This window comes from Poecile atricapillus, chromosome Z (assembly GCF_030490865.1).
Source record: "Poecile atricapillus isolate bPoeAtr1 chromosome Z, bPoeAtr1.hap1, whole genome shotgun sequence".
NCBI lineage: Eukaryota > Metazoa > Chordata > Aves > Passeriformes > Paridae > Poecile > Poecile atricapillus.
Window position 1 is genome coordinate 121,383,537 of NC_081289.1, and position 23,686 is coordinate 121,407,222.

Here is a 23,686-nt window from a genome sequence, read left to right on the forward strand (position 1 = left end):
TAACACTGAAGCTGTTCCATGTGAAGCTACATATGGAAAGCAAAATAAAGAATTTATATACAATTCCCTAGCAGCAAACAGAGCTTTGGCACACTAACAGTTACTTGGGAAGACAAATACCATAACCATGAATGTCCCCACTTTCTCGTCTATTTCCCAGAGCTTTTGGTGCTGGGCATAATGCTGTCTGGTATGGAATATCACTGTGGTCAGTTGGGATCCCTTCCTTCCTTCAGAGCCTCTCACCCACTTCCAGCCTGCTCACTGGCAGTGGGTACAGGAGAGAAAGAAGGACAACTGGAAAACCTTGAATGCTGGCAAACCCTGCTCAGCAACAGCCAAAACACTGCTGTTTAACTGATGTTCTTAGTCACAAATCCAGAACACAGCCTCATACAGGCTGCTATGGAGACAACTAATTTAATCCCAGCCACAGCCTATACAAAAGTAGAAAATCTAGATCTTGGCACCTGTATCCACAAGTGAGATCCACAACAGCCAAGTAAACGCCAGCTCTTAGACTCACAGAAGGGTTTGGGTTAGAACAGACTTTAAAGAGCATTAATTTCTACTCCCCCAGCTATGAGTAGGCGCACCTTCACTAGATCAAAGAATCACAGAATTGTTTCGGTTGGAACAGAATTTTAGAATCATTGAGTCCAACCCTAAACCCAACATTGCCAAGTCCACTGGCTAAAAAGGCATCAGCCTGATGGACCTGATGTTTCAGGGTTCTTCCTTCCTGTTGTGTGGCCTGATGGCACACAATGAAACACAGGATGCAGTTCTCTTCCTCTCCCTGTATCCTCCTGGAGGCCTCTCCCATGGGCACAGTGCACCAGACACAACCTGGGTGTCAACAGGAGGCAGCCATGTTTCCTTTCTCCTCCTCGCAGTGCTTAATCTCCAGCTCATACCAAGCAGCAGTAGCAGAATGGAAAAATTACCTCTTTCTTTATCCACTACCAGAAACGTAAGGTCAGCTTGCTCAAAGCCCCATCCAACTTGGCCTTGAAAGTTGTGGTCCAGCCACAACTTTCCTGTTCCAGCATCTCAGCACCCTTACAAGAAATAATTTCTCCCTTACCCACTTTATTCTTCTGGAGAAGAATTCTACAGGGTCAGTCCATTTCCACAAGCTGGAACACCAGGATGAAATTAACCATGCCATAAAAATGATGTCAATTACCAAGTTTGCCCAGGACCATTGAGTGAAGGACCACAATTAGGCAAGTCTATCATGTTCAGCAAAAGACAAGGCTCACAGGTCTAGCTTCTAGCTCTGCACCTGGTACCACAACACGATTTGCCAAATTGCTTCCTACCTCTCCTTAATGAACCACTGGGCTCCAAGAGCAAATGGAAGGCAATACTACAGTATGTGTATGCTGTAGACTGCATCATCCCCAATCTGCAATCAGATGGTCTTTCATGGAGGCAGTCACTGCATAAAGTTGCCCTAAAAATGTTCTCTCATCCCCAGAATGACTTGGCAATGTTGCTATCTTCTTTTGCAGAGCATTGATTGCCCCATCAGTGTTTCACCCACAGGCCCCACCCACCCAATGCACAGGTTTATGCACAGGTATAACAATGCAGATAAGGGTCAAAACTTTTAAAAAGGTACTTGAAGCAAGCCAATACAACAAGCAATACAACTGTAATGGTACATAAAGAAGTCCATCTCACTCCCCACCTTTTCTACGTGAGAGCTGGCATAGCTCTGTGTGAGCTGGTCCAGTGTAACAACACTGGAGGTTAAAATTAGTCCAACTTTTGGGAATACTGGCTCTAAAATATGCTTCATTAGTGAAAAAAAAATGGGCAGCTCTTTAAGGTGCACAGAGTGACATCACTGTTGGCAGTTTCTGGATAAACAGAATTGTACTTTTTGTAGGATAATCTTGGTTTTCCTTATGAAAATTGTTTCTGCATAAGAAAGTCTGAAGAGCTGAGAATTCTAAGTTAATTACTCATAGCAGTTTCTTTTAATACCTAACAATGCACTCTACATTTGGCATTTAAAATCCAGGGAACATGGGCACACAGTATGGGAAACTACATTCAACTTTAGTTTTTGCTTTGGCAATACAAGCTTAGGAATGGGGCCAAGTCTCAAGCCACCAGGCAGGTGAGGTCACTGAAATATTTCACTTGAAAACTGTTCCTGCTTTGTGAGTTGGGGAAGAATAAATCATAACGTGCATTACACTTAGTCTCACACTAAGTCATCAATTATTTGATGTTTATTGTGGTTTTCTCTGTCTGCAATGTAATTTAATGTAGTCCTTTATTTATGAAGGTCCTGGGATCATCACAAGTCTATTATAATATCTATTATCATAAAACTATTGACATACAACTCAGCCCCTGAATTATCTTTTAACACACAAAACCACTTAATGTGTAATTCCAACCTTGAAATTCTCTCAATAACTTTTCAAAATGTAAATTATGTAATGAAATCATGATGTAAATTGCCTATTACATAACTGAGTGGAGTAATTTTTCCTTACTGTGAGAAAGACATTGCAGTACTGGAGTGACTCCAGAGAAGGGCATTGGAGCTGATGAAGGGTCTGGAGCACAAGTCCTATGAGGAGTGGCTGAGGGAGATGAGGGTGCCTAGACTGGAAAAAAGAAGGCTCAGAGAGGAAGTCATTCCTCTCCACAACTGCCTGAAAGGAGGCTGCAGCCACGTGGGCTTGGTCTTTTCTCACAGGTAACAAGCAAAAGGAGAAGAGGAAATGGCCTCACGTTGCAGCAGATGAGGGCTAGATTGGATATTAGGAGAACGTTCCTCACTGAAAGAGCAGACAAGCATTGGAACAGGCTGTCCTGCACCGGCAAGCGGTAGTACCACTGCCTCTGGCAATGTTACAAAAGGTGTAGATGTGGCACTCAGGGACTCAGGTTTAGTGGCAGACCTGGAAGTGTTAGGTTAACCATTGGACTTGATGAGGTTTGAGGTCTTTTCCAACCTTAATGATTTTATGATTCTAGGTAGAGGAGCCTAAGGGGAAGGAATGAAGTTGAGCTGGGGAAAAGGGGCAAGAAAGCTATCCCAGCATTTGTCCTTCTGTCTCCCATTAACCTCCCATGATTTTAAATCAGCAACAGATTGATTTTCCACATGTCAAGATGTTCTGCTGTGACAAAAGCCAGGGAGCAATCTTCCTGTCTCTCTCTTGACCTATGAGCTTTTTCATTCTACTTTTCTCTCTAATCCTGCTGAATAGGTGCTGAGCATTTCACCCTTCGCCAAGGCTATCCCACCACAACTCTAGTTATTTTATTCAATAAAAATTCTCCTCTTCCAAAAGGAGAGCAAAGAGAGGAATAAAAAGTAATGACTTTATCTACTAATTAGGGTATTTAATACCATGACTGTCCTCTGAACCCCAGAAAATGTCATTGACACATAGGCCTTTTTGAAATTTGCGAGTATGCCAAAGCAAAGCAAGTTGAAAACTCTGAGGTTTTGTGAGCTTCTGCCTATTTAATTCCTGGGAAAAGAAGTTGAAAGAAGTTTGTGAGCCCCTTTAAAATGTACTTACTGATGCTGCATGAGATATTAGTCCCATGAAACCCCAGATGAAATATAACTTTGATTTTGCTAACCACTTGCATCTTATACAGGTGCTTTAAAGTTAGTCCACAGGCTTGGGAGAGACCTTATCACTCTACAACAGCCTGAAAGGAGCTCATAGAAAGATACAGATCCATCTCTTTTCACAGGTGACAAGTGACAGGACAAGAGGAAATGGCCTCAAGCTACACCTGGAGAGATTCAGGCTGGACATTGGAAAGAATTTCTTCACTGAAAGGGTTTTCAAGCACTGGAATGGGCTGCCCAGGAAGGTGTTTGAGGAAAAAATGGATGCAGCACTCACTGCCGTAGTCCAGCTAACAAGGTGGCATTCAGTCATAAGTTGTACTTGATGACTTTGAGATGTTTTCCAGCCTAAATATGTGATTCATTGCACTAATTTCAATAAACTAACACAGATTTGTGGGGTGGAACTTTTTGCTGTTAATTTACCATTAGTGACTGGAGAGCGCTGTATGCTTAATCTGAAAATACAACAAAATGGGATTCAGACCTCAAGTCTGTGACATGAATGAGAAAAAATTCTGAGTTTTAGTAACTTTTCATCCTGTTTACATCTAGCTGAACCTCCCTTCTGCTGGTGTTATTTCAATGTGATCATGGCTGGATCACTCATTTCACCTGAGATTTCCCTGCAGAGCTCTGCTCTGAGCACTCGACCTGTGACAGAGAGCTGAGATAAAGGCCTGGCCCCACATGGGTATCCCATTTCTCTGACACAGACAGGTGAGTGAGATGGATTTTCAAGAGACCTGCACATAATGTAGGTGGGTGGCTGGGAATAATATGTTTACCCTTCATTTCTATCTTTGTTTCTCTCCACCTCCTCCATCTGTCTTGCCACCTGTTGTGAGTATCTGCTGCATCTTACCTTCAACAGCTGCAAAAAAAAGTTCTTTAGGATATTTTTAAGATATATAGATGCACCACAAATCTTCCAAGCCCACAGTAACAAGCAGGTCAGCAGCTGCAGGGCTATGCTGTCTTTCACACTGCTGGTGAGGATACTTGGAGATTCTGTGGCTGTGGGCCCACATCTGCTCACCTCTTTTTTCTAGATCTACAAAGGGATGACCACTGCTGAACAGCATTCATACTCTGGATTGCACTATTGCATAGCTTCTCAGACTGCAAAGCAAAATTACTCAAGGTAGCTGCAGCTGTGGAATTTGAAAGAATTTTTACTTCAAGACAGAAAACTGACATCCTCTTAGGTCTATTATGCACCTCAGCTAGACAGAAGAGAAAATTTTTATCACCACAAAGAGAAGTGAACCTCAGAAATTACACCTTCTGACATGCTAAAATATTTTTACTAATTTTTACTTTTCTTAGGTATCTTTCTCAATATTATTTTTTTCCATGCTAATTGTATGATGACCACACTAACTATAGCTGATACAAGCTTTATATATATATGTTATATATAAGAGAAAACCTACTTTTTGCTCCTTGAAGCTTAGGAATGCTTTTAAAATCATTACCTAAACCTCTTGTTGACTGTTTTCTTACTTTATTTCAACACAGGCCTCTTATCTGCAATCTGGGGAGTATGTACAATGTGTGTCCACTGTGGCAGCTCCTTGGGTGTGGTTCTCTCCTATGTAAATACATATATTCCCCTCATGGGTTGCATTGCACCTCCCAGGTCACCCCTGCTTGTCAGTACTCCAAACTACCTCTGGTACATCAGGGGTGATACAAACCTTTACTGCCCTGGGAGGGCACGATTATGCCACTTCTCATTTGCAGGTCTTTGGCTTGTACCTGTATATATATAATCTTTTGAGGGGTGGCAGGGGCTACCATCGCTGTGTAGATACTGATAAAGACCATACTGTTCACGTTCTGTGTGGCACAAAGGCTTGTTACACAAAAAACTGCTAAGAGAAAGGTCACATTTATAACTCTATTTTGGGTATTGACAGGAGCAAATTCAGCGGGTGCATACTGGGAATTTCCATCACTTTTTGAAAACAGAGGCTTTACTGCACGCCCTACTGCACGCCCTACTGCACACCCTACCACACCCAGATGAGATTTCTGCCTTCCCAAACCAATGAATCATAGGTGTTGCACCTCTGGTAACAATTTTTAATCCAAACTGCTGCAGAAGCTGAAGCCTGGCTTGCAACACCCCGAGCATTGGCGCCTCTGCTGTTGATGTGAGAGAGAGAGAGAGAGAGAGAGAGAAACACGGAACATTTCTGGTGGAGATTTTACACAAAATTAATTGCATGTGCCACCTCTGCCTGGGGAGGGCTGTGGGTGCAGTCAGGATGACCCCTGATGGCTGATCCTGCCCGCTGGCCTCCCACTCTCCTCCACTGTGCCCCCTGTGCTGGGGTGAGGCTGGCGGCGAGCCCCTTGCAATTTTGGCCTCTCAAGATTTGAGGTCCTCAAGACTTGAACCAAACTTTGCAATGTTTTTTTTTTAGTTGTTGATTAGTAGCTGTAGCTGAACAGCTATGATTAAGCAACTGCACTGCGAATGTTGCATGTTTAGCTCACCTTTTGTTTTGAGGAAAGAGAAGACAATGCCAAGATGAATGAACCCTCTGGATGAGCTGCCAGAAGTGAAGGCAGCGGGAGGGGGCACTAATTGAGGGAAGGTAATTCCAGCAGTGGATGGCCGTGATCAGTCTCATTGACCACTGTCATGAATCCCACCTTGCAGATCGTGACATAAATCTGATCCGCAAGGTGGGATTCGTGATGTGGTTCTTTTAGTTGGTCTTAGAGTACAAAAGATTATCAGCAAACCAAGGACTTAAACAGCAAAACACACTTTATTGAGTGCTCATCAGCACTAATATGTGATAGAGGGAGAGAAAGGAGAAAGCAAAGCATAAGGAAAAGAGAGTAAGGGGATTATAGCTACCAACGTCAAAGTCCGCTCAGCTGTCCAACGACACAGAGTCTTCTGTCTGTTGGGGAGATCTCAAAGGAAGGTAAGTTTGGGGTATTATTTTATAGTCTTTTGCAAAGCGAGGGGCGCAGGGCCAAAACCAGAGGAGATTGATGATCATTGTGATGAATTCCATTGCGCAGGGGGCAGGTGTAGGGTACAGAGCGATCCATGTCTTGCAAGTCTTTGCTCACCAGCAGGAATGAGGGCAATGTGTGGTGGAAAACCCATTGCACAGGGCACCACGCACCAGTCTCTGCTCACCAGCAGGAACGAGAGCCATGAGTCGTGGAAAACCCGCTGCGCAGGTTATCAAGCCTCTGCTCACCAGCAGGAACGAGAGCAGTGTACCGTGCAACCATCTGCAAACAATCACTTAGCAAACATCCACCTCAGCTAGGCCCAAACCCCCAAACCAAGTCCCTTGTGATATTCAGGGTCTCAGTCTCTGTCCTTGAGACGGTTGTGAGACAGATGAGGGAAATCTTCGGACCTTCTCTTACAACCACCAAACCCTGACCCAAAAGGAGGGAAGAACCATGACTGCAGACTAACTACTAGATATTGGAAAAGCAAGAGATAAATCAGCAAACAGGGGTTTGAGTACTAATTAGGAGAAAAGTACAACATACAGCAAACAAACGCTGATGCCTTTGTTTGTTAAAAGGTATAAATAGTGTAGAGGTTTGATAACCACAGAACCAGCCTTTCGTGGGTTACCTCCCGATTCCCTGCTTTGAGCAAACTAGAAAAAAAGCGAAATACTGCATCACAGAAGCGTTAGGGTTGGAAGTGACTTTTGTAGCTCATCCAGTCCAACGCCCCGGCTGAGGCAGGGTCACCCGGTGCAGGTGACACGGGAACATATCTAGCTGGGCTTTGAATGGCTCCAGAGAGGGGCACTCCACACCCTCCCCGGGCAGCCTGCTCCACTGCCCCGCCACTCTCAGCATACGGAAATTCTGCGGCAGGCCAAGCGGAGGCGGAAGTGGCCACGCTCGGCTCCGTCCCTGGTCCCTCTCCCGCCTCCGGAACCCGCCCAGGCCGTGTGAGGGAGGGGGGCGGGGCGCCCGTCAGACCCCGCCCCAGACCCTGCCCCCACCGGCCCGCCGAGCCGCCAGGGGGCGCTGCCGCCGCCTTGCCCGCCGCCGCCGAGGCCGCGGGGCCGGTGCGGGAGCTCACGATGGAGGCGCCGCCGGTGACCATGATGCCCGTCACGGGCGGCACCATCAACATGATGGAGTACCTGCTCCAAGGTGGGCGGCCGCGGGGTCGCGCAGCGCGGGCAGCCGCGGGCAGCGGCGGTGGGGAGGGGCTGCTGGCGCCGCGCACGGGCGGGCCGGAGCGCGCTGGGGCGGGCGCGCTGTGGAGGGGGAGCCCAGCTCGGCCTGGGGGGAGGCGATGATCGCGGCGCTGTCTCCGCAGGGAGCGTGCTGGACCAGAGCCTGGAGAGCCTCCTGCACCGCCTGCGCGGGTTGTGCGACAACATGGAGCCCGAGACCTTCCTGGACCACGAGATGGTGTTCCTGCTGAAGGGGCAGCAGGCCAGCCCCTTCGTGCTGCGCGCCCGGCGCTCCATGGACAAGAGCGGGATGCCCTGGCACCTGCGCTATCTGGGACAGCCCGAAATAGGCGACAAGAACCGCCAAGCGCTCGTGCGCAACTGCGTGGACATCGCCACGTCCGACAACCTGACGGACTTCCTGGTGGAGATGGGCTTCCGCATGGACCACGAGTTCGTGGCCAAAGGGCACGTGTTCCGCAAGGGCATCATGAAGATCATGGTGTACAAGATCTTCCGCATACTGATGCCGGGAAACACGGAGAGCATTGAGCCGCTCTCCCTCTCCTACTTGGTGGAGCTCAACGTAGTCGCGCCAGGAGGGCAGGACATTGTTTCTGATGACATGAGGAACTTTGCTGAGCAGCTGAAGCCTCTAGTACACCTGGAGAAAATTGACCCCAAAAGACTAATGTGACTAAAAATCTAGGCGATTAAGGAACTGGTTTTGTGTTTCAGAAAAGGATGTTTTTCTAAAAAGCTTTTTGTGGGCAAATCAAAACAGAAGGGAATAAAGTACTAAATATCGGTTTTGTCAGTTGCAATTACTGAGTGCAGTTTTCTTTCACTTGTGAATATGAACAGAAGTGGACACTTTAAATTAGCACTGTTCAGAAAATCAGTAAATGTTAATACTGATAGTTTTCCTTCTCTTGCAAGGGAGATAGCCTAAAAAGCCTATTTCCTAACACTTTAAAAATGTCAGACTTACTGGATTTCATTCCTCTGTGTACCCAGATCCCACTGCTATTTTAAGTTTTTTCAGAGCACCATTTGAGCACCTAGTCATCCAAAATTTGTCTTTGCAGTAATATATGAAGTTAATACCCTTTAATGCAGGAGGTACTGTCTCACACAAGCATAAACACAGAAACTGCTGCATAAAAGAGCAACTAACAGTACACCTCTTCACCAAAGATTATGTGACAGGAACAGCTACTTGTTAAGGAAACTGTTTCTTCTGATGTAACCAAAGTTAGAAGTGGAAGAAAACCTAGTAATACTAACATTTGCAAGTGGTTTTCATATCTTTTAACATGTTCCATTATTTTCAGTGGAATTAATTAGGACAGTTTTAGTTAATTAGAAAGTAAATTACAGGGTACTTTTTATTACTGGACTTCTCACAGCTGACAGCTGTATTAAAGTGTTAAGTGCCTTTTACTAAAAAAATTATTACAAAAAAAATTAGCAGCTGCTATTTGAATTACTGGTGATTTTACTTAGCACTTCTCTTGATAGTAGGACGGTTAGTTACCCTAGTATTGCAGTAATAATTCAGTGTCATTTCAATTAAATTTGAGAGTTTTCAATTACAGTTCAGTCAAAAAAAGATTGGGAAAGATAAAGGAGTTAATTTCAATTTCTCAGGTTCTTTACAGAGGACAACAATTTCACCCACTGCTAAAGTATACCAGCTCCTGTCAGAGACATTGCCACCCTTCAGCAGTCCCAAGTGATTTATGAAACAACTAAAGGCAGAGGCCATTCTCAGAAAAAGCTTCAAAATGTTTTAAATAAACAGCTCCATGTTCAACTGGTTCAGCGCTAATATCCCACTGCCACAGGCTCTACTGTGGGGCTTGGGGAAGCCTCAAGTACTTGAGCACCCTCGGGCTGAAGACAGAGCAGTGATTTCCAGCAGGGCAGCAGTGAGGCATCACCAGCTCATTACCTAGACTACAGCTACCTACAATTCTGTTCATACTTGGGCATGACTCACCCTCACCAAGACAGCACACTATCCTGGGTCTCCGAGCTGAAATTCCTTCATATACAGGGCAGGGCATAACTTCCTAAGAGCTGCATGTGCCAGGCTGCTCCATGGTTGAGTTGCAGTCCTGCCCCAGGAAATCGGAATCCTCAGGGCTGCTGTCATATTTTGCCACTCTTAGCACTGGTTAAGAATCACTTGCTACAGACTTGTACAATCTGTGGCCTGTCTCTTGGCACACAAAAGTTTAGGAAGTCTTGTGGGTGACAATAGGTCCAACTATTGATCAATCCAAATTAATAAATAATTTAAAAAATACTATTTTTAAGGAGAATTAGTTTAAACCCTGAAAACTTCAGCAATCCACAGTACCAGGCTTCCTTATGCTGGGGCTGTAGTCCATGCACTGAAGAGGCAGGTGTGCAAGAGAAGAGCTTACTGAATCCATGGCTACAGCTGGGGACACTTTGAGGTTGCTAATGCTCAAAGGTGTTCCTTTCTTCAAACAAAATGTATTTTTCTCCTCCTATAAAACATAGGTTATTAATGGTGGAGACTGAAGATGGTTAGTATTAGTAATACAAACCAGTAAATTGTATGGCATAGCCTTAATTATCACTTGTCATCCAGGGTCAAATTTTATTGTAGTTAGTTACACAGAAATGCTCAACATCTCCTTACTGGAAAGTATGCAATTTTTTAAATTATACACATAAGTTATGGGACCATGAATGTGAAATGTGACTTTTTTTTTTTTTTTTTTTTTTAATTTGGGGGCTTTCTTTATGCCAGGGAAAATAGCTGCATTCTCTAAGGTCAGAGGTTACCTCAGGACTCTATTTTTTGCAATGTATTACAAGAGGCCTGACACAGCTGAGCTTAAGTTTTGTTGCTGTTCAAGTAATGCCTTCATTTACTTCAAACTGTTCTTCCAGTCCTGTGTACCTGTAAGGTTTCTACAGTTTTACTGATTGTTATGTAAAGAAGTAGAAATCACTGTATAACAAATAAAGGTAGGATTGTGATCGACCCATTAGACACCACCTATTTCTACTATTAAGAAAACTGGCTCATGGAAGCTCATCTCGGTTACGAAATATTACTCTTACTTTGGAAAAGCTGTAAGTTTACCCTTTGGCACATCTTAGTCCTGGATTGCTGTTCTTCCCATGGAAGTTCCCACAATCTTGTTATTCCCTACAAATGAAGAGCTGACATACTGTGGGAGTGCTCAATATTGTAACTACACTGTACCAGGAGCATCTTTTAACACCCCTTTAATTGCTCGCACAAAATGATCTTTTCAATGTATAAACTAACATGGCATTCAGGTTTTCATCTCAGTAACCTCAGTAAAACAACTGCTTTCCTGTTAAATGTTTTCCATGCACTAGAATATTGTATGTAACTTTATTACTGATTTAAAAGTTGGTTAAAAGGTAAAATATTTTAAGTTTCTCCAACCATTGAAAAGTTAAAAATAACGAGAAGCCAAGATTTTTCTTCATAATTTTTAATACTTTTAAATACTGGTTTTAAATTTGTGATTGTAACATGTAAGAGCCAACTTCTTTAAATTTTTAAAACTTACCATTAGGATCATAAAGCTATTATAGAACAGTTACAACTCTACACACTCAAGGTACTCAAAAATATGATTCATGTTTTAAATCTGTAAATGAACAGTGGCAATTCAAATACAGCATTATCTTTACAACTTGACAAAAATACAGGTGGACAATCTGATTAAAGAGAATCTGCACAACTTCAGATAAGCCAGCTTAGCCCAATTAAGTAAAAGGTAAAGTTTTTTCAAAGTGCATTACATTTTTCACAGATAAACTTGTCAAAGATTTTCAGGTTCTCAGACAGAATAACGACCATCTCATCTTCATTCCCAGTACAAGTTCTATCAAGTCATGTCCTTCAGATTTAGTTTTGCAACATCCAAATTCTCCAAACAGATGCAGATATCCAGAGCACAGTATCTGATGATTGCTTCATTTTCAGCCTTTTGAACTGGTTCAGCTTATAAAATAACCATTCTAGAGTCAGAAGTGCTTCTGCAAAGACCACCACAGCTGCATTAACACTCTTGATCTGTGAACAGGAAGAAATGAACTCGGAGCGCATAGACCTGGCAGTGACTGACAAGAGGGATGGGCTCAAGAGACAGGGTAAATTGTATAAAACCATAAAAGCAACATCCCTTCCAGAAGAAAGGATCTAATGGCTACTCACACAATCTGAGAGGCCTACTGCCTTTTGAAATTATTTTTTCAGAGGTCCATTAATAATGACTTCTCAGTCATGTAACTCCTTCCATAGTCTTTAAAAAGCCTCTTACAAATCTGATTGGGCAGGGCTAGCTACAGTGAAGTATCAGTGCCTTTATCTAAAAGTAAAACATACTCTTTACAAATAGTATCTGTAGTGTCATTTTATTTACAGAATAAATCGCAAAATTACATCACATTTAGTGCAAATGTAACTAATGATATAAGTTTATATACTGCTTTGTAAACTTTCCATACCTTTGTAAAATAAAGCTATCCTATTAAATTAATAAACTTGCCTGTGTTCCAACAATTACCAGAAATGGCAAATAAGGAGTTAAACTCTTTATATTTTGGACTTTTTTTTAAGTTCCCATCAGTGGCTATGGTGGAATGTACCACTGCTTAGTTGATTGTAAAAAGATGAAGTACATTTGAGGTATAAGATTTTGTTTTTTAACATTGGTATATAAAATGCTCACTGGTGATACAGTAAAGCTGTACAAATTTTCATCTTATTTGCCTTACTAACATTACCATTAGGCACTTTTCTACATATTCAAATGAACAGAATAACTCTGTAATAAGGCATATTCCATGCACACCATTAGAGAAAGGCAAATAAAAAGGGAAGAGTTATGGAGCATGAAATCTGCATGCATGTGTAATTATGTGTTAGGTACGGTTTCATCTCTACAGAGAAGATGAACAGGGAAGTTTTTCAACATTGTGCAGATCACATTGAATCGTTTACCAAATCTTCACTAAGTTACCGTATTATATCTCTTTTCAGGCACCTAGCACACTATATCTAATAAATTTGACTTTCAGCTTTCTTTTGAAGAAAATGTATCTGCAACTTTTTTCCTCAAGATACAGTTTAGTGAAACACTGAGTAGTCTCTGAAGAGTCTCCAACTACAGGACATGGGTAAAAGACCTCACAGTCAGTACTAGCCCAACACAGTCCTCTCCTAATAAGTATCTCCAGAATCAAAGGCAGGCAAACATCTGACATTTAAATTTTCACAGCACCTAAAGGGAACTTTCCAGGAAGAATTATGCATTGTTATAGCTCTGATGGGTTTTTTATCACGAGGCAAATAATTTTCTACATGAATCTCATAGCACAGCTTTATTGAGATGAGGAAAATACATGCAGGATCTGAAAATAATGTACTCATCCTCAATCCAGACTGGGAATGTTGTTTTATGTAATCCAAATTACTTCAATAAATATTACAATGTACCTTCTCACAGCTTTGGGAAAGCCCCAGATATCCAAGAAAGCAGTCCACAGACAGCATGGACAGATATCTCCTAGGTTTTAGGCAGTCTCTTGCCCTCTCATACAGAATCTTTCTAGATATTTCTGGATTATGTTTAATAACAAAAAATCTGCAGCACATATTACATAACTAAAAAATACAATAGAAATATAAAGATATCTGGAAAAAAATAAAGCTTTTCACACTCTTACTCCTTCAGAACTAAAGATCGTCATAAGAGTAAGACAATAGAAAAGGCAAAGTCATAAGGATATTGACAGCCCTCAGATATTAACTGGCATTTTATGTAACAAGATGATTCATTCATTATAGAAACCAGCAGCAATGAACTGTGATTATACAAAGCAAAACAAAACCTACCAACAAATTACCTTGGTTTTACTGAAGCCACTCCTCTCAACACCCCCAAAATACTACACAGATTTTTGTGCATATAAAGCACATACAGTATGCTATATGTGCATTTGTTCCTTGTGCTTTTTACACATGCACAAAAACTGCACAAGTATCTTCGGAAGGTTGGCAACAAAATTCTACAACTTGTTTAAAATTAACACAATAGCCCATGTTGGTGATTCAAAGTTGTACGCGCTCTTCTTCTAAAGCAAGCAAATAAAAATAGAGCCATATACATGTTATCAATACATGTGTTTATAATTACACACTGATTCAGCAAGAAAGTTAGCATGAGAGAGCTATTGTTAAATATTCAGCTCCATGTTGTTGCAACACTTCTTCAGTTCAGTATACAAAGCCTAGAACCTGGGCCATAAAAAGACTGTAGATCCTTCGTTCCAGCATGGAGTGCTCTGTGCATGGTCACTTCTCCAATGTGGAATGCTCACCCAGTCTTGTTCTGATTGCTGCAGGTAAGAAAAGAAAAGAAAAGAATATAGCACTGAAAAGTTTGTATACTACTAGTAAAATGAACTTGTTTAACACCTTAACTATCATCACGACTGCTATGATCATTTGTTAACTGTTGGCTTGTGTTTTTAATGCTTTACCTACACCAGTTCTCTAACAGTTCACATTTAAAATTGTGAATCTTTACAGGGATACCTGTCACAGAAGAATGAAACAACGAAGACTTTTGGAGTCTGACACAGTATATAGAAGCCAAAAACAGAAGTAACCTATGTCATACATAGAAAATGTGAGAGACACTCATTTTCAGATGTGACTGAATGATGCTGTAACACTAGCACAACTAAACAGAATTCTGTGGTTTGACATGACACTTACAGAAAAAGAAATATATAGCAGGAGTCTAAACTAACAAAAATTAGTTAAGCCTTATTTAACACTAACGGGTTCAGATAGCCTTGAAGTGATCAAGAAATCTTCTTCTAATGTCCTATCATCATCATGTATAAAGTTGAAACAACTTTAGATTAGCCAATAACCTATACCATTAAAAATATATCCACTGACTTCAGAAAGCATCTGGAAATCCCTTCTCTTTGCTAGGTTCATCAGAAAGGCTAAAAACTTCAGCTGCCATCTTCTAAATGTTCTAGTGATTCATGTTGGTCTGTCAGTAAAGTTCCATTATTAAAAATCCTAAGTCAAAACTATTCTGTCAATAGAAAAGAAAACTGAAATGTACTAATAGTCTATGAAATATGCTTTTTTAAAAGTAGAATTTAAGTTATAAAAACCTCATGAGGCTCTAGAGTAACTTTGGTATGTATTTTTTCAGAACAAGTGCAAAATGCCTGTGATACCTGGAAAAAACCAGTACTTCATTCTGTTATACTTCTTGTAAATTGGACACGTATGCAAAAATTTGCAACCAATAAAACCAATAAAAGTCGATGAAAAGTAATGTTTGCTAACTTGTGCAGCCTGTACTCACAAATTACATGACCGTTTTATAAAAGTGTATTGCATACTAAAGCAAGCACTGAAGCCCTGTTAATCAAGAAAGACATTTCTAGATTTTATACTTCCATCTGGCCTTTAAAATGGTGAGTTAAGAATTGCAAAAGTATGTATACCTGCTAGTACTAGAATAAAATAGGCTTTCCTGATGTTTTCTCTTGCACGTACGATGTAAAACGCTTTAAGAACTTTGGATATTCTCGTTTAGCCACTGCCCGTAACACTGATGCTGGTGCCCATCCTCCTGGGTTCACTAGAAATAAGCAGGAAGAAGGACACTGAAATAAAGCAATTCCACTAAATACTGAAAAACTAGTTCATTACTTCTGTAACTCTTCCTGAAGTAACAAGAAAGAATAACCACCAGTAGATTCTTATTATGCCCCTAGGCTTGTGTTGTAGCATTTTCTATTTGTAATACTCAAGCTCTGTCTCGATCTATGATGCCATTATTTAGAAAACATTAAATATGATCTATGGTAAGTCTTGGGGAAAATGCCCAAATAGAAGAGGATATTCTCTATGGGCTTCCAAGAAACAAAAGAGAAAGACTTGAGTGACTTCCTATTTCAAAGAAAGCCGAGTCAGTCTTAACTTGTCAGTAATGACTGTATTTGCAGGCAACACCCTGCAAATGATTATAAAGCATTTAGACAAAATTTGAACTGATTTTGAATTACATTTTCATTCACAGAGGAAGTATGCTGCTGAAAAAGCTATCACTTTGCATACAGTCATAGTTCAGAATTTAGCAGTGAAAATATACTTTTTAAGTAATTAAAAACTTTAAAAAAGAAGTAAAAGGCAGAATGAGCTACCCTTGAAGTGTTTCGTAGCTCTGGGAGAAAACAGATTAAGTATGCATCTCCAATACTACAATATATTGCTAAATACTGGGTACAGCAACAATGCAATTTGGCTTTGACAATTTTTCAGTTAATACCAAGGATTCTATTAGCTGAAAAAAAATAAATTAAGAAATGTAGACTAGATTATACAGCTTGCAAGCATCTTCATACAAAACATATTTACTCCTTCTATACAAAACATATTTACACCTTGGCATCAGGGGATAAGAACTGTATCTTTACTCCCAGCAGCTTTTCAGCTTAATGAGATGAACTGGGAGAAAAAAATTACAGTTGTACATGAAAAAACCCAACATACCATTACTGAAACTAAAAGCTATGCCAATTCCAGTTGCAGACATTTCTGCCCACCTTCCTCCATCCCAAGGTTATGCACTTAGGACTAAGCTGCACAGTTCTTCCATTTATTCCTCCCAGAATAGCACATAATGAATGACCCCATTCACCAGTCCATGTAGCACCTTAATCTGAGACCTTTTGAATGCGATGAACACAAAGGTGATGCTATATATAGATTTCACAGAAAAGGCATCAAGACTTTTTTTTTTTTCTGTGCGAGTATTCAACTCCCCAAAATTATCATCTGTCATGAATATCATATTGAAAAATTTTATACTTACCATTAGCTACATATGTAATCTTGCACAGAATGTTGTCCCTGCTTATTTCCTTGTTGCCCTCTGGTGGGCTTACTAATGTCTGACAAATCATAGCAATATTTATTTTGGCACGGACACAGCGATTGTTCAGCTGCCAAAAATATGAAAGCTTTAAATGAAACTTATTCCAGCATACTTGAGCATGAACATTTTTTCATCAGGAAGTCTAAGACACTCTAAAAACAGTGTTTCTGAGTGTCTATGTTCTAGCATTTACATGGATGTAACATGAAAGTGAGTAAAATGAAAAATACATGGTGGATGGGGAAAGAATCTAAAATGTCTGAATCTAAAGTTTCTGTTGCTTAACACATTATAAGTACATTACTTCAACAGTTGTGACAAATCAGTAAAGAAACACCTCAAGAATAATGTATCAGCATTTACAAATATCAGTTAACTTTTCCCTCGAAACCAGGCTATGGAATAACAATCCAAGGAAAACAATCATTGCTATTACCCGGTAGAACCAAGGCAAAACTGAAAAATGGAGACTTAACCCTATCTACAATTATACAAATCTACTCGTATATATGACAATACTGAAGAGATATTGATTTATTCCATACAAAATAACCTAAGGTCTTTAAAATGTTTTCAACATCTCCAGAAATTTTGCTTCCATTCTGCTGGAACACCCTAGATCTGCCAACCGAGAGATAAGGCAAAAAAGCTTTCGGCTAAGAACGCCTTCATCAAGTAATTTTATCACCTGGTTTAAATCAACTGTATTTTTGTAAAAATCCTCAATCTTCCTCACACTAGCACTGCAAATGCATTACCAGTTTAAAAGCAGAACTTCATAGATTCAAAATAATACTTACAGGAGCACTGTCATGCTCTACAGAGAAATTGCACACAATCCATGTTTCCGGATCATTTTCACTGAATGCTGGTATCTTTCTAATGGCAGACAAATACAGCACATCCCTTTGAGAGGCTGGCCACACTCTCTGCAGAGAAACACCTTAAGATAAGCTTTTCCAGGTTTAACTACTAGCCTTAGTTAAAATTAAAAACCAAGCAAAGCAGAGCAGGTCAGTTACATTATTAAGTTAAAGCATCTTCAAGTTAGTAATTTCATTCTGAAATCTGGAGGAGAACATAGCTGTTGTAAATAGGCAACAGAAATTTCAGGTTGGCTACACTTCATATGAAAAATAATTAAGCCAAAACTTCAAGGCCTTTGAAATGCAGAGTGCCCAAATGCAATGAACTTTTCAGTTAAAAAAATAGGAAGAGTTACCCTCCCGTACCCTCAAACTCAGGTTTGCATTTTAGTTAATTGTTGTAAACTACAAACTGAACTAATGGTTAGGTGTATAGGGATGCATCTACAGGTACTTATGTCTCCAGAGAAAAAGAGAGAGAAGGGATGTATTTAAAACTATTATTACTTCAAAAAGCTGCTACTTTAGTAAGACAGATATAGCAATGATATTATCCAAGAGAAAGTTTCAGAAGTGAAATGTATGACAAAATAAGAAAATAGGCAGAACTTATTTTCCTGACACTCCATAGGAGAAAAAAGTTCTGGCTTTTACCATCACCAATACAGATGACACAACTGTCTTAATCAAAATGATGAGTCCTCTATTAAAGAGGTTTTAATGTAACCGAACTACTGGTAAAATTGTCAAAGAAAAGTATTTTTTTAATGTCTGAATATACTAATAATTAGAAACAAGCAAGACTAAGGATGAGTATGCACATTTCATTCCAATTCATTCCAATAGATTTTTTAGATCTTTACATTTCAGTTGTTGGTCTATAATTCAAATGAACATTTTTATAAACTGACAGCAGAACCACTTCTGGGGAAAAAAACAATTAAGGTACAAGAATGATTAAAAGCACTTGCATTATCAGGAGGTATATCAACTAATTGTGGTGAACAGTAACATGCATTTTTGCAAAAAAACCACCAGATACAGTGGTGTAGGTTTCTTCCTTGTAGTCAGTGGTGATTTATTGCCTTTGCTTGCTTTGGATAACTCTGGCCTTGCTGGCAATGATATAATTGTGAGATTAAAAGCAAGCCTCACTTGCTACTACAAGCTCTATGAGACACATGCACAACCAACTATGCCCTCAAGAAAAGTTAAAAAAATTGATGGAAGTTGGAGTTTAATACAGAACTTGTTCTGGAATATTGTCCAGAACAGTATTTTAAGTTGTTAAGCCAGTAAAGTATTCAGAATAATATTGGAACACGCATGCTTCAGATGTCTCAGTAAGGTATGCAAATGAATTGTTATTACCTTATGTGTCTGGTAAATGATGATTGCGTTATCAGCTAAATTTTCCACAACATGGAAGTTTTCAATTGTTGCTAAAAGAAGGAGGGGAGCAGGGGAGAAGAGGGAAGGAAAAAAATCCATCAGTAAACAGTCACAGACAATAGGACAATGCTGTAAATACTATTCTTGCTGATAAACCTGGAAAGCTGAAGAACCAATGACTTACTTTCCCAGTCATTACGAACATCAACATTCCAGAAGTAGTGGCAAACTTCATGCCCTGTTACCCCTTTAACAGCATGGGTTGCTTTCAAAGGATCTAGAACTATTCCATTCTCTTCCACTTCTCGTCTGTATACCTAGAGCCGAACACAAAGAAACAATGTAGAACAGAAACTGTCAAAACTGTTCATGTTTTAATTGTTTAAATTTCATCAGTTTACAAAAACCCAAACCAACAAACCTAGAAGATCAACACATGAATAATTTGCCACAAAAGTGTTCTCTGGTAACGCCAATTGAAGACATTCTTAAACGGCAATTCACATTGAAATATCAGTACTTTAAGGTTTCTACTCCAAAAATGACTAAGCTATCTTATTCATCACTATCCACATGGATTCATAAGCACAGTGGAGAAGCCAACACTGTAGCTTGTTACTCCTGTTATTTTTATACACATTAGAATTTACACATTACTTTGATACCAAGCTTTAAGTAGGAGGGAATGAGAAAGGGATCTGCAACGATTAATCTATTGCAAGAGTTACACAGAATTTTGTATGAATAAATATATTAGAAGCCACAGTTCTCATGGACCCCAGTCCCAACCTAAACAATGGTACTCCCAGAGAGAAGTTTCAATAGCATAAATTGCTGATTGATAGTATTTCCAGAACTCATAGAATGATTAAGGTTGGAAAAGACCCTTAAGATCACAGAGTCCAGCAGTGAAGGTAATGCTGCCAAATGTACACTGGAAGAATCTGTATTCACAGTGTATCATCTTATACAAATTAATCAAATCTGAAACATTTACCTTCATTTCTCCTTCCTCTACCACTAGCTGCCAATTGGCATCTCCTCCTACATCTTGCAAGGAATAAGTCATGTGGTTTTGTACCATCTCTTCCACCTGTAAACGAAAAAAAACCCAAGCATTTTTAACTCATTCCTTCCATCTTTTTGGGGAGATACTGTACTGCACTGGAAGTCACAAGTTAATACTTCAATTCCTGCGCAGGAGCTGAATTTGAATGAGAGAGCTCTCTGTTAGGTTAGGAACAAGGAAATGATGCTGGCCTTTGGAAACAAAGGCCAAAATCTTGATTCCAGTTCCAACTTCGCACTTCGTGGGTACTTCCTATCCTGCCTTTGTGCCTTTAAACTGTCAAACCTCATCACTCCTACGAAATCAGTTCCTTATTTCAGCAGATAGGAACAAGTACCTCTAAATGGAATTGCAATGCGCTGTAAGATATTCACTGAAGAGCATTTAAAAAGCTCAACAAAGGCAGGGGGTTAGGGAGGAAGACTAACAAGCTCTAAAAAGCAAATGCATATCAAAAGTCATTGGAAGAGCAGTGAAGAAAACAGCCATAAGCAAAGCATGCCTGCTCTTTTTCAGTGGCATCTTTACACAGTTGACAGCTAGAAAAAAACCAGAAATGCCTACACACTCAAAGGATTATGATGGTACAGAGATTCTGTAATTATAAAATGTTCATTTAAAACCTACTTTGCTAGCAGCTGTGCCTTTTTTTTTACAGCCAAGTATTTGCCATATTTTTATCAAGCTATGTGAGTATCTCATTTTTTATTCCATACAACATGCATGAAAATGGATACTCGGACAGGAAGATGACGCTTATTTTAGATCTAATCTATTATTCTGTTTCTTTGGTTCCCCGCACTTTTCCAAATGCCCCAAATAAAAACAGAAGCAAAAGCATAGGCTATCCATTGCTGTGTAATGCTTTAAATATTCAAAACACCTTAACAACTTTTTTCCACTCAGAAAAGAGATGACTACGAAGACTTATCACAGCAGCAAGTCCACATGATTCACAGCATTTCCCTGAACTACTGGAAATATCCTTTTTTTTTAAAAGGAAAAGCACTACAAACAAAATTAGTTAATTGACCAATACAAAGATTAGTTGAAGAAGTGCACAATCACAAATTAGCTGTCTAAATTCTAGGGTGCTTTTGTACAACTTACAAAAGTATGAAGCCTAGTGTGCAGTAGAATATGTAAAATATATTTGAGAAAGTATGAAAACAAGTAGAAAGCAAAATTAGTAACAATCTTTTTTTAATTGATACGGAATTGAACAATATTATTTACCTTTAATTTAAGGCAGTAATTTTGTTTGTACTATGTACTCAACAGGCAGTACACTTAAGACCAGAAAGAAAAAGGTAACTGAATCAAATAAAAATCTAGAAGTACAGCATGAAAAAAGAAAATCCATTGGATGAAAATCCTAGTTTGTCTTAGTTTAACTAAGCATGGACTTCTCTAGACAAGGGAAAATTATCAATACAGGTTTTTGGTGCTTTGGTTTTGAGTTTCAGTGAACAAAAAGCATCACCAAGATTTATGTTTCAGCTTCGAGACAAGACAACTTTTGCTGCCAGTCACTAAGCAGGTTTCCTCCAAAAGTTTCTTCCGCCAGTCACTAAGCAGGTTTCCTCCAAAAGTTTCTTCCTTTTTTCCCAGTGAAACAATAGCAATACATTACAAACCAGGTAAGAATGTGGGCTATTTACATATTCAATTTATTAGCTCTAGGTCACACTTCTGTAACAATGGAATCCTTGCCATACTTGCAACATTTGCTATTACCTTCAGACCTTTATGTATTTTCTATCCCACCTCTGAATTTATTAAGGACAAAGCTATGCTTTATACATTTACTTTTGTCTTTTGATACTTTTTGATTTATGTAGTAAATGCAAAGGGATAATGGAAATATCAAGTAAAGAAGAGAAGGAGGCATCCACAGGAACACAATCTAAACAGACTTCTATTTCACCAGGAAATGCAGTACCTACCCAACCTGCTTGGGCACACTGTCTGTACAAACTGTATTTAGTATATGCACTGGTCACTATCTGTCAACCTGCACCTATTTCAGAGGCACAGTCAAGATTAAAAAATTCTCTCTCACCTGAGAGGCTCTCTATTACTTCTGGGTTCCTAGCTGGCTACAAGAATGGTCTGCAAAAATACTTGCAACCTGTATGCCATACAGCCTTTACCTGAACTTTGAGTGGCAAGTTCTTCCTTTCAAAGGGCCTAAGAACAACTCAGAACCTATTACAAAGCTGATAGATCTTTAAAAGAAAGTGATCTGAACTCCCACTCAACTGGCAGAGACAACAATGCCTTTCTAGAGGCACACGGAAGAAACAGCTCCCATCAGAATACATATTTCTACGTCTCAGTCTTAAAAAACATGGTTGCAAGTTGCTACTTGACTTTTTACTGATAAAATTGGCTTCATTCACATAAAGTCTAGGAAAATAGTTACATTTATTAAGAATCAAGATATGAACTTGCCTTCCTAAAGCCAAATTGTCAGCCTGAGGACAGAGGCCAATTTTTTTTCATTTTTTAATGAAATCCACAGCAGATAGAATGAAAAGGTTTGCATCATGCTCTCTGTTGTCTTGTTCAGTAGAACTGAAACTCCAGAGCAGGTGGAGTGACTTGTTAATAAGGCAAAAAATTTGTTTTAGGGAAAATACTTGGAGGGTGGAACTGCATGTGGGGATGGATATTCATACTTTCTAAAGTGAGTCCACTAACTTGAAACTGGATTAGGAGGCACTTCATATTGACTTTCATGTAGCATAATCCATGCAGCAGGCAAAAAGAGCAACTTCACTCCAGTCCATTTGATCCTGATACTTAACCATCAGCATTATTGTGATAAGGACCTGGTCTACCTCAGGTTTGTTTTTAAGTGACCAATTCTGCAGTCACAGTGGTGCTCTAAAACTCAGTTTTATCATATGAATGCATATGAATCATATGAAATATGAGATGTTAATACAGGCATAGAAAAGGTGAAAATATCTTGGCAAATATGAGTTTCCCCTATGCTGTATGATCTCTGCACCCACAATCTGACAGAGTACTAGCTTCCATCTTGGCAATCAAACTTGCTTTCTATTATTTATTATTCCCTTACTTCATTATCCCCTCACTTTACTACCCCTCCAAAGAAAAAACAACTTAGAAAACAAACTCAGCTACTGGAGCATTGGTAGATGAGCCTATCGCTGCTGTGCAATAGGACTTGCATACTTTTTCCCTTTCAGTAAGTTCAGATTTCAGAAATAAACTGACTGCAAAAGGTCTTGGAATATTAGTCCACTAGGCTAGTCCTTAAGTGTTGGTCCTGCTCATGAAGCTGGTAGTAATGTCTGCAGGTAATAAAATTCCAGGCTCTGCTAAAAAACAAACAAACAAATCAACAAAAAACAACAAAACAAACAACAACAAAAAAATCCTGTTTGGAAAAAAAAGAAGAAAGATTGGTTGTAGCTTTTGCTAATACTTTAAAAAGCCTCCAGAAGAGCAGATCCCAGAATGAAGCTCCAGATTCACAGTCACATATGGACCACAGAAGGAAAGAAACAGCATGAATAACATATCTGAACTAGTCT

General features: G+C 39.8%; 2 protein-coding genes across 3 annotated transcripts in view; one reads left to right on the forward strand and one right to left on the reverse strand.

Annotated features, from left to right (window-relative positions):
• Positions 1–7,614: 7,614 nt before the first annotated feature.
• Positions 7,615–8,624, forward strand: MED18 (mediator complex subunit 18). The gene is made up of 2 exons (XM_058865375.1): positions 7,615–7,774; positions 7,944–8,624. Exons 1-2 carry the CDS (start codon positions 7,702–7,704, stop codon positions 8,495–8,497), a joined length of 627 nt encoding a protein of 208 aa, XP_058721358.1. The 5' UTR covers positions 7,615–7,701; the 3' UTR covers positions 8,498–8,624.
• Positions 8,625–11,290: 2,666 nt separating this feature from the next.
• Positions 11,291–23,686, reverse strand: part of CERT1 (ceramide transporter 1) — an 80,871-nt gene continuing 68,475 nt past the window's right edge. For both annotated transcript variants that reach the window (XM_058864393.1, XM_058864392.1), the window contains 7 exons: positions 20,049–20,144; positions 19,236–19,368; positions 19,031–19,101; positions 17,594–17,722; positions 16,731–16,860; positions 15,358–15,494; positions 11,291–14,220 (listed from right to left, as the gene is read on the reverse strand). In XM_058864393.1, coding sequence (XP_058720376.1) covers positions 15,367–15,494; positions 16,731–16,860; positions 17,594–17,722; positions 19,031–19,101; positions 19,236–19,368; positions 20,049–20,144 — 687 coding nt within the window. In that variant the 3' untranslated portion in view covers positions 11,291–14,220; positions 15,358–15,366. The remainder of the gene's footprint in view (positions 14,221–15,357; positions 15,495–16,730; positions 16,861–17,593; positions 17,723–19,030; positions 19,102–19,235; positions 19,369–20,048; positions 20,145–23,686) is intronic.